Raw genomic sequence first — 12346 nt, forward strand, 5'->3', positions numbered from 1 at the left:
TAAGGCCCAGCAGCAGTACCAAATAAGGCCCATGTTTAAATAACTGCCAATTGAAGTCAAATAACAATAAAGTGTAATAAAATTATCTATACATTACTAGGTGCAATGGTGGTAGTACACTTTCAGATAATTTGAATTACATTGTAACATTTTAGAACCTCTATCTATAAATATTAAAATTCCTACAGCTGAACATGTAAATACTATAAGTTCGTACTCGAATCACAAACCAGAAATTTTAAAGAAAAGTCACAGCTGAAAATTAACATGTAGGTACACAATATGTCTGTGAAAGTAAGTAGCCTTACAAGCACAAAATGGGCAAATGAAATTTGGTATTTTGTCCTTAGCAGTAAGCTCCACACATTCTTCATGAACATAGTGGCTACACTTTACACACAGTCTCATGTCAGCAATCCTGGCCTCTGTGCAAATGAAACAATACCAGGCTTCTTTTCCTTTCTTCCTCGTGTCACTCGATCCAATAGCAAGATGTTTTCGTGTGGCAGGTTCAGAGTGTTTTTTATTGCTTTTAACATTGGAACTTGCTGGGGCAGCATTGCCTGGCTTGTCTTGATTTTGATCATTCTGAGTCTTCATTTTGTCTTCAAATAATGTCTTCGTAACCTCGAAAGCTTTGTAGTTAAGAGATTTTTTTTCGATTTACATTATTCTTTTTCATCACATCAGGTGTCCATAGAATATCTTTGAATTAAATGTTTACACTAGGTTCTGTGCCATCACAGAATACAAGAGAAGAGTCACTTGAATCACTTGTTCCCGATGATGAGTCTTCTACATACCTTAGTTTGTCAGCTATTTTTCGAATTTTCTCTTTTACCTGCCCATGTTTGCTCTCTTGTGGGTAAACTGGGGCTGCAGAATGTAATCCTTGTGCTGTTTTATCGGGGTTTTCTATTCTGGTAAGTTCTGAAGGAGCGTAAGCACTCTCGTGGATAACAGTAGGGTCAAATGGGTAAATGCCAGTTGCAGAAAACCCACTTGCTACATTACTAGGTGTAGCAGCTTTGGTCCAAACCCTACTAAATATTTTCCCAAAAAATCCTTTTGGTTATTGTGCGGCCTTGAATGTTTGTCTGCTTTCACCAATGTAGTAACACTTTATCATCCCAAAATGTTTCATAAGGACCGAAAACAGATTTATCAAAAGGCTGCAGCTCATCTGTTGTGTTGCTTGGTAAGCAGAATAGTGTGATTCCGTAGGCTTCAGCAGCTTCCACAATGCCTATGTCCAAGTGTGATGATGCACCATCAAAGATAAGCAAAATGTTACCCTATGGTTTGAATTTTGCAAAAAGATGAATCCATGAAATGAAAGTTGCTGTTGTCATCGACCCTTTCTCAGTCATCTCAACCTCTGTTCCAGGCGGAAGGTTATCTTTCCATTCAGGATTTAATCGCTTTCCCTTAAAAAGAATGAGATAAAAATTTCAGAAAACAGATGTTCCAAATAAGGCCCGCGGGCCTTATTTGGTTCTCCAGTGTGGGCCTTATTTAGAGTTTGTCGCAAACACACACTTTCTTTAAGTGTTTTACTCACAGTTTAATACACAACAAGAGTTCAGAATATATAACCATACTATCATATTCTGTAAACTACGGGCTTTAAAATGGTATATAGATACTTTGTGTCACTTACATTAGGTACCTTAATGTGAAGTCGTTTTTCACGATTCGTCGAAATTAGTAACCACAGCTACTACGAATTCCTTGCTGGTCTCTAATGCGAGTAAAATGGCGAACAGTTCGAGTCCCAACAAGTAGTACCTGCGCTGACTGCTAGATGCCAGAGGCTGTCCGCAGCATGTCTCGTCCGGTGAAAACCTCTTTGCTATCCTAGTAAACTCAATGACGGGTCTTATTTGGACCCGGGCCTTATTTGGTTAATGTACCTTATTGGTTTATGCTCATATACATGGGTCCACCATCATCCTGTTAAATTTATTTTGCAAGGTGAGCGCACATTGTAAAAATTCATTCTTATATTTTTTCCATAATGCACCTTAAGTATAACTTCAGAAATGCAAGTGTCTCATTCACACTGAAAATATTTTTTGTGTCCCATATGTTTGTAAATGTTGTATTCCAAACACTTAAGGCACGGTGGCAAAGTGGGTGATGGCTGGCTTACTAACCTATCCTTGCTGAGCAAGAGCGCACTTGGGTCTGAATCCCGGTTCGACTGACCTGATTTCAGATTTCCGTCGTTTACCAGAATAGTTAGGTACGTGGTGGGAGAATCGGGAGAGGAGGGGAGTAGTTAGGTATGTGGTAAGGGAACTGATAGAGGAGATGGCAGGGAAAGGTAGAAATGACGCAGCATACTTGCGGTCTCGGCTCACTCCTCCCTCTTCCACCCTTACCCCTCTCTCCCTCTTCCTCACCCCATTCCCTCTCTTCGTGGAAAAACCGAAAAGCCGTGAAAACTACTCAACTTGGAAATTTCATATAAAAGCTTCGTTGAACTTAAAAGATCAGTGGGATCTCGTCCAAGAAAACATCAAGTTAGATGAAGCAAAAAATAAAGATCGAAAGGCATTAGCCAAGATTTAATTACTGGTAGAGAAGGATTTAATCCACCACATTGAAAAATGTGAAACATTTAAGAAAGCGTGGGACTAGATCTAAATGATATTTGAAGATTCTGGCCTCACTCAGAAAGTCGAGTTGTTGCATCAGTTAATCTTGACTCGCTTAGATAACTGCAAATCCATTGAATAGTATGTGAATGAAATAAGTTCAACAGCCCAATCCCTACGTAATATTAAGTTTGAGTTATCTGATGAATGGGTTGGGACTTTATTGCTAGCAGGTCTCCTGGAAGAGTACAAACCCATGATAATAGCCTTGAAGTGGTCAGGAATTCCTATTGCTACAAGAAGTAAAATTCAGTTCAAGCCAAGTTCAGTCATCCAATATCAATACGCACTCAACAGTAATGATCTTCATTAAACATGCAGCACCTTGCAAATGCTACGACTGCAACCGGACAGGACATTTTGCTGCGATTGTCGTTTCAAGTTAAAGGGGAATGAAAGAACGAGGGATAGTGATTTCAACAATCAAACAAAACAATGCACTTTTAGCATGTATGCTAACAAACATGGAAAATAGTGAAACTGAGTGGTATTTAGATTCGTGTGCATCAGTGCATTTGAAAAAAAAACTAAGTTAGGGAATTGTGTGTCCGAATCTAAGCTAAAAATCCTAACGGCAAACAACAATCTCTGACGACAGAATCTGTGGGAAATGTTGATACTGAGTTGTCAGTCAAAGACAAGACCAGCCTCATCACAGCCCACGAGGTGCATCGTGCTTCAGACGTCGCAGCCAACCTACTCTCAGTGACTAAAGTCACAAGCAAAGGAAACACTGTGATTTTTCATAAAAGTTGTGGTAAGATACTGAACCATATGAAGAACTGATAGCCTCAGCATCACTGAAAAAATGGTATTTATCAGTTAGACACAGTGCAGTCTCCATGTGTTGATAGAGTGTATGCTGTCACTTGTGGTGAAGATCTATGGCACCGCAGGTTAGGTCCTTTAAAACAGAAAAGATATGAACTTGTTAAAAACAATGGCAGATGGAGTGCAGAACCTGCAGACAAGCAAGGCCCCATCTGAAGTTTGTGTCAAAGGCATACAATCCCCTTTTTCCATTCAAACAAAGCATCTTTAGAGCAAAGGAACTGGTGCATATGGACTTATATGGTTCCATGGGGACAGAATCTATTGGAGGTAGTAAATACTTTTTGGTTCTCATAGACGATTATTCTGTGTACATAAATAAATATTTCCTGAGGTCAAAGGATCAGGTCTGTGATGTGTTCAAAGAATACTGTTCACTCGTAGAAAACCAGAAGGGTCACGAAATAAAAATCTTGCACTCAGATAATGGGATAGAGTTCGTAAACAGTGAGTTCTGCAGTATTCTGAAAATGAAGGGCATAAGACACCAACGTACTTCAGAGCTTCATTACAGCAGAACAAGGTCCTGGAGCGTGCTAATCAGAAAATTGTCGAAAAGGCACAGTGCTTATCACAAGATGCAAGACTGCCCAAAATGTATTGGGCCAAAGCAGCAGTGACTTCTGTCCATCTCAACAACAGGAGCCCAACAAAAGCCATTGAAGGAAAGACACCATTCGAAGCTTGGTATTCAAAGAAGCCCAAACCCTGTTACCTCAGGATCTTCTGGTGTGAATCCATGGCCCAAATTCCAAGAGAGAAGAAAAATAATGGGACCCCAAATCCGAGAAACTGATATTCATTGGTTATTGTGATGACACGAAAGGTTATCGCCTCATAAATCCAATGACGAAACAAGTGACTATAAGCAGAGACGTTGTGTTCTTAGAGGAAAATATGCTCAACAAAATGGCAGCAATGGTGAGAGAAGGCAAGCCAACCTCACAAACTGCTGGTGATAATGAACAACTTATCTTTCAAGAAACAGAATCTATGCAGTATAGGAAAATCAATGACTTTGCTGCAGATTCAGATGAAGAGCCCTTCAAGAGGTTCACGGGAAATGATGACCTCTGAAGATACCAGTCCCTAACAGTTAAGAAGATCTCATTGCACCCCAAGGACTAAAACTACCAATCCAAATTTTGTTACTCACTTCATTTCAGAAAACAACGAGCTCCTCACACCAGGAAAGCTTTGACAATTCCACAAGCTGCAAAGTGGAGGGAAGCAATAAATAAAGACCTATCTTCATTTGTTAGTAATGAAACTTATGAGTGGCTAAACTTACCCGATGGCGCAAAGTCTTTTAAATCAAAATGGGTGTTCAAAATTACAAATCCGAACCCTAAAGAACCTAAACACAAGGCTAGACTAGTAGTCAAGGGTTGCGGACAGAAGCTCGGTACAGACTATGAGGAAACCTTCTCACCAGTAATTGAACACTCTTCACTAAGACCCCTCTTTGCACTGGCAGTAAAGGAAGACCTTGAGATAGAGCATATAGATGTGAAAACTGCTTATTTACATGGCCACTTACATGAAGTCATATACATGCAACCTCCAGAGGAGCTCGAGAAGGCCTCATGGCAAGGTTTAAAGGCTAAAAAGGGCTTGTATGGACTTAAACAAAGTGGAAGATGCTGGACAGTCCAAAACATATTCTTGTGTCTATTGAACAGACTAACAAAGTTGTCTTCAAATGTGCCATATAGGAAGACCTTATAATATTCACGAATGAACCGCATATTCTAAGGGAAGTGCAGAGGAAATTAGAATCTTAATTCTACATGAAAAAACCTCCGTCCGATAGAAAATTATCTAGTTATGAAAATTAACAGGGGCAAAGAAAATGGACCACTCTTCATTGACCAGAGGAACTATATCGACAGCATGCTTCATAAGTTTGGCATGTCGGGCATCAACCCCAATGGAGGCCGGAGACCCTTTGCAAAATGGAACGAAACGTGATAGTGACAATGTATTTCACTTAACGTAAAATATACCAATATAAATTAAAAACACCCATGCCTTATGTTAAGCTCACACAAAATCTCTAGCACCGAAGGCTTTAGAAACTTTAGCTATAAGGTTAATAAAAGGTGCAAAGAGATGATGTATTCTATCAATGTGTGGGAGCTGTACTTTTACCTGGGTTCCATCTTGCTGCAGAGAAACCACTGGCTTCCCTCTCTGGTGCTTTGAGACTGGAGGCGACTGGCCACTCCATCCTTGCAGACCTCCCAGACTCTCCAGATACAGCAGAGTCTTCAAGCCAGTGACGTAGTCTTCTATCAAAGTGAAGTCCTGGTTCTGAACAGCGCTGCAAACCTGTGCACAGATGTGAAAACTGTCATTTTGTACAAAATGTTCTTAAATGGAAATTGTTTTGGTACATGTTCATAAAAATCTATTCTTACAGTTTTTTTTATAAAAAAATTTGTTTCTTTTAGGTATTCTTAAAAAAACAGTATAAAATCAAAAGCATTTTTTTTCTAAAGGAAGAATCCTTGTAAAATAATATTTAAACCTTTTAATCTGGTAAGAAACATTTCTTACATCTACTTTCTGTACAATCAAGAGAAAAAATGATATTATTTTTAGATTAATAAGCAATTATAATAGATTAGACCCGATAGTAACATGCTTAACCAATTATTAAATTATTTTAGTAGCACTTGCAGTCAATTCAATTAACTGTGTACGTATTCTAAATTCACTAATTTTCTGTATTTTTTAATTTATTAATTTTTTTTTTGTTTATTAATTTTTTGTTTTGTGTCCTTTGTCTGTTGTGTCTCTTGTGTATTGTGTTTGTTATTTTGTACCGTGCACATTGGCGTAGCTGTGTTCATAAAGTTGGGGGGGACAAATAATGATTTTGATGTCATGTAAACCCATTCCCCTCTTACTAAGACGGGGGGTCCGGGGGTCCTCCACCGTAAAATTTTGATTTTAAAAGTGCAAAATAGCGCTTTTTAAGCAGATTTTGTATCTAACCATTGGATACATCGATGTTAAAATTATTAATGTTTCCTTAAGATAAAATTTGATGAGTGAAGAAATTACAAATAAAGTTGGGCAGAATAATATTATAAAATAAAAATATCACAGTGTAGAAAGTTGGGTGGGGACAGTCCCCTCCACCCAAAAAGTTCAGGGGGACACGTCCCCCCTGTTCCACCCCGATTCCTACGCCCCTGACCGTGCACACCACTGTAATCTCTTCTCAGAGTGTTGGTGTGCACGTCACAATTTATAAATAAATGAATAAATAAAATTACACCCTTCACACTTGATTGTGAAGATTGTTCTCTCAAGCTATGAGCTGCCCTGAGGACAAAGACAGTCCGTGTTGTTGGCCACAAGAGGACACGACACGTCGCAGAGGCGTAGAGGGGCGGCACCTGGACCACGGAGGCGCCGCACATCAGGTACTGGCACGCGGTCTCGGCAGACTCGATGCCGCCCGCGCCCATGATGGCCAGGCCCGGCAGCTTGCTGGCGACGGCTGACACTGCGTGCAGCCCGACGGGACGCACGACGCTGCCCGACACGCCGCCGTACGTGGTCAGCCTCCTCCGGCCGACAGCCGGCCAGGGGCTGCCGTCCGGCCGCACGTCCATCAGGCCCTGCACCGTGTTGATGGCCGCCACCCCGTCCGCGCCGCCTGCAACACTCGCGCGCGCTCGTCGGCTCGGTGCAGTTCACCAACACTTCTGCAGTTGGCCAGCTGGACATGTTTCTTTTTTGTCCGATCCATACCAACAGTGATCAGTAGCGGCAGGCATATTTCGCGAAAAGATTCCGAGACCAGCTGAAAGTCAAAACAATGTAGCACCGTCTGTGTTTCGTGATTGGGTGGGTCTCTCTCAGGTACACGTCGATTGTTACAACACCAATCACATTAAGTTAGTACGGAATCAAACGCGTCCTGAGTGGTTCGGTAAAACAAGGCGACGATTTCTCTCGCAGACGGCCGCCAATCACAAGGAAGAAACAGCTGGTGCGGGTATACCTTGTAGCAGTCTAGTAGACGTTCAGGTTTTTTCACGAAAAATGCCTGACTCTAGTGATCAGGAGTTAATGCAGAATTTCATTTCAGTGGCGGGGGGGGGGGGGGGGGACACCATTTGTTTTGGTGTAAATGGTAAGAATTTTTTAGGTTTTCGAGAGGGGCGGACAGTGATGCCATTTAAGCTATCAAATTTAATATACAAATTCCAATATTAATTTAGGAAGCTTGGTTTTCGAAGCGCAACACTGGTTTGTTGTGGTATGAATGTCACTAGTGTATGCTGTAGACTTTTCAAAACATAATAATTTCGAAGTGTATTGTGCAAGAACATAAAATTAATTTCTTGTACTGGTATGTACATAAATTTACCAGATAAAATTATTTACCAAATTTTCACAAAAAGCCTACACTACCCAGAAATGAAAACATTAAACAGCTGCTTAAGGGATATTTTGGTGTAATGCAAACAAGTTTTGTCCCCATAGTCACTTATGGAGCAAAGACTTGGACTGTAGATAAGACAGATGCTGGTAACACCAGAGCAATACGATGTTAATCAAAATAATTTGTTCTCCAATCAGATAGTGTACTTGCTGACTACGATTTTAATAAAGACTCTCTTCCCGTTAATATTAATTTACAGTACAAATATATGTCTAAATACATTTGAAGTACATTTGAATAAATGTTGAATAACAATTTGAGACTAAACAATATAAAATTCAATTTTAAAAATTCAGGTACCACACTGCTTACATAATAGGGCTTGGACATAGCATTCCTAAGTAGACGCTAGCAAATTTTCTGAGTTAAAAAAAAAAAATAATGCTAATTAATATAAGGGATGTATTTGAGTTCTAATAAGAATTATAAATTTAAAAAGCATAAACTTAAATTTGTCTATTATTAGAAAGATTATTTAACATGTTTCTGTAATTCCTGACTCCGTTGTTAACTAAATGCATGTCCACATGATTTTCCACTAGCGCATCCTAGTAGGTGCAAGGTGAACTAGCCCTGAAGGCCCCTGGCTTTACTCTCCAGAGCTGAAGCTGACAGGCAGGATGGTGTAAAATAAACATTTGCTGAACACAACACAAGGGGAAGCCTTCTTTTCACAGACGAGAGAGCCAAAACCCGAAGTTCATGCTTTTTTTTCCGTATCTTTAATGTAGCTATCCTAACCAAATCAACCATCCACAATGTTTTAAAGTATTTATAATGTAGCTAACCTAACCTAATTGACCATTAGTATCCTTTTATCAACACCGCCATATTTATTTACAATGAACAAAAAAAAACCAGAAGATGCACGATTGGGCGTTTGGCTCTCTCGTCTGTGAAAAGAAGGCTTTCCCAAAACAAGGGTGGCGTCGGAGATAAATACGCTATGGAGGAAGCGAATAGCTATTAAGGGAAGAGAAAAAAATTGTTTATAAATTAGTCACATTATTAATTTGTTACATTTTATTTAATGTTACACCAGTGCTACTGCCATTGAAAGTTGTCGGAATTTAAAAAAAAAATTTCATAAAAGAAAACAGCGCTACTTCGAATCTATGACCGCACTACTTCAAATCATGCTGTAATTTATTGGCATCGTTATTTCAAAACTGCGCTTATCGAACAGAGTTATTTTGAGGGGCAGATTTACATACAATATTTCCCGAGTTCCTGTGCAGACTATTACAACAGAGATGTTTTAACTACTATCACAGCACAAAAATTATTTTTTGATCAATATCTTGTATTCATATCATGACAAATGTTATTGTTGTTTCAAGTGTTTTTGGTTAACCGCACTGCAGGAAGAAAAGCCAGGGAAAACCCTCCGCTCCCTGCAGCCCACGCCGAGAGATCTCGAAAGAGGTTGGGTTCCCTGTAATACATCTAAAATGATTAATCTAAGTAATGAACGACACTCATGCGGGCACATACCACTGGCAAACATTTATACTTGATACTTGGTATCAAGGGCGTATCCTTGGGAGGGGGAAGTTTCCCTCCCTTCCAAAGTGTAATAATAATAATAATAATAATAATAATAATAATAGTAATAATAATAATAATAATAATGTTTTATTTAAATTAAGAAAACTTTCACCATTATAGGTAAAGATCAAAAAGCAACACAAACATACAAGTTTTTAAATTGTAACCTGTTACCAAATAAAATTATAAAATGAACTGTTTCTTTTTACTTTGTGTTTAGGTTAGTATTACTAATTTTAAAATATAATAATAAGGTTATTGTGTAATTTACCATCACGAGCGGCAGCAGCGATGCTTGTAATATCTGTAATGTTTGGCGTCAGCTTAACAAAGAATGGTATCTTCACTGCATTTCTAACCCACTTGGAAATGTTGAGAACCAGTTCTGGACTCTAGGAAAAAATAAGATATGTATTTTTATTTTTATAGCACCAGCCTCAAGAAAACTGCATAGACTGTCTGTTTGATAATTTTAAATTTCCATTTGTACATCAGTTACTGTGTGAGTACCAACATTTCACATATTATAATTTTCAGGGAATTTACTGGTAGGGTTTAATGTCATAATATAAGACACAGAAAGGCTTACAACAGAATCACAAAGACTTAAATAAATTCAAGTTATTTGTAAACCAATTTAGTACTTATGGTATAATTTGAATAAACATAGATATCTTAGCTATCACTGCTGCCAATTACGCCTCCACACTTATTTCCTGAAAACTAACACATAAAATTTTAATAAATAAAACACTGCATTCAGTCACATTCTTTTAACGAATTCTTACTCCAAATTTTTTCTCACGTAAAATCTCAAATGACTTTGCTCTTGACTATAAACATATCTATTCTAACCATATTTTTTTTCTGGTTTGATATGAATACATTTTTAAGTTTCTTGAGAAACTTACAAACAGGTTTCAATGTAACTTACAATATATCTATCCGAGCTTGATCCATTTTATGGCTTTCAGACCGGAGCCTAACCCAACTCTCTCATTAAATCCAGAGATACAATAAATGAATAGACAATACCTTGGATCTATTTGTGGTGGTGTAGTCACAAGCGTTATTTTATCACCTATCCAATGTAAGCAGCAATTATAAATGAAAGGGTATGGGCTTCAGTCCCTCAAGTTCTAGGATTCGCCACTACATACCTGTTATAAACCTGAATGTTTAAGACTGTGCATCAACAAAACACTGAAATGCAGACACTTAGTTACGACTAAAGAATTCATATTACACAGTTACATAAATTGTTTTATTTATTTCTTGTAACTTAAAACAAAAGAGACAGTCCCATAGGAGGTAAACATGATGTGATACTTTGATGTGGGACCAGGTAGTGGTGGTGAGTGTACATTGGCGCAACGTTTAATATGGGCACCACCGCACGTTTAAGGGCACACAGACCCAGGTAGCATGCTCCGCTCAGGGCGTGATGCAGCCCTAGTGGGGGAAACGAGACATGTCCCTGACAGCAGTGCCTTGTGCAATAACCTGGTCGGCTCTCAGCGTCCGACACGCTAGATGTCATCACTAGAGACTGGAAAAATTTGCGAGTTCGATGACCTCTAGGATAGAGTCCACAATCCCCTACACACACAGGCAAATGCCACCTGCTCATTGGCTACTGACTCGTGACACCTGTCAACTGGGATGCTTGCGATTCAATACTTTTTTGGTTGAAGGTTTTATATTGGCTCAAAGTCCTTCATGTAAACTGTGAGTCAATCACAGAAGCAATATAAAAATACAGTTGTTTGGATTAGAGCATATCATGAAATAAACCCGCAAATTTTTCCCGTCTCTAGTTATCACTATGTGCGCTCTTGGGGCGTCCCACATGCCTCTAGACTGTCACGCACTCCCACGTGGTTGAAGAAGAGGAATACATAAGTATCGTCCGATCTTTTATTACATGTTTCACGGCAAATTCACGTGAACGTTACAAAGAAATGATAACATCACAGATAAAAAGCCCTGCGGCACGAATCAGCTTACTTGTAGTCCAGCGTTATCACGTGGCTGGATGATATCTTAGCATTAGCTTCAAAGTCCCTCAGAGGGTTGAAATTTGATTAAGTTAAACAGTCTCCCTCCCGAGATGGCCCCGAGGATAAAAGAAAGTTCAGTATAAATTAGAGTCAAACAGAATTAAAGTATCAGCAACATACACGTCCAACCTCGGGACGTGATGATGGTTGGCCACTGAAGGCGGTGGACGGCTTCCCCATGCCGAGACATGAAAACCGTTGGGTTATTTAAAAACCGTTCCGCAGGCATTAAAACCAGAAGACATAAATCCTTCACAAAAATTAGCACATAATATTAAGCAATACAAACTCTTTACACTAACAGTATTTAATGTTACAAAAAGTATGAGAATATCTAATATTTCTTGGGAGTGTATTCAGAATGTCAGAGTCTGCCAGGAGACCAATGAATAAAAGATATTGATATATTGATAATATATATTGATAATATATATTGTTAATAAAGAAATAACACAGCCCTTGGGAAATGCAAAAAAAAAAATATATTATGAACAATTAATTATGGCTAAAAGGCACTGATTCTACATGCTCGGTTGAAGGCACGCTGTTCGAAACATCACATGTTACATACACATCACCAATGGAAGGTTTAAACTATGAAAATGGCGGGTAGAGAGAGACAGAGGGTGATTAAAGGAGCAAAAGGTTGAGGAGTCACATCGGACTCTAAGAGGCAAAGCCCCGGATCAACGTCTATTTTATGAGACTGAAGATAAGTTAGCTTCAGTTTCAAATTGAAAAAGTACCATAATTAATCTACAGAATGAAAAGACTGAAGGTAAGCT

At 38.9% G+C, this 12346-nt stretch overlaps 1 protein-coding gene across 1 annotated transcript in view; it reads right to left on the bottom strand.

The window, feature by feature from the left end:
* LOC134529065 (dihydropyrimidine dehydrogenase [NADP(+)]) overlaps positions 1 to 12346 on the bottom strand; it is a 69869-nt gene that overhangs the window by 10083 nt on the left and 47440 nt on the right. The window contains exons 14-16 of the mRNA XM_063362770.1: positions 9773 to 9893; positions 6899 to 7161; positions 5643 to 5822 (exon numbers count right to left, since the gene is read on the bottom strand). Of these exons, the coding sequence (XP_063218840.1) occupies positions 5643 to 5822; positions 6899 to 7161; positions 9773 to 9893 (564 nt within the window). The remainder of the gene's footprint in view (positions 1 to 5642; positions 5823 to 6898; positions 7162 to 9772; positions 9894 to 12346) is intronic.

This window comes from Bacillus rossius, chromosome 2 (genome assembly GCF_032445375.1).
Source record: "Bacillus rossius redtenbacheri isolate Brsri chromosome 2, Brsri_v3, whole genome shotgun sequence".
In the NCBI taxonomy this organism is placed as follows: domain Eukaryota; kingdom Metazoa; phylum Arthropoda; class Insecta; order Phasmatodea; family Bacillidae; genus Bacillus; species Bacillus rossius.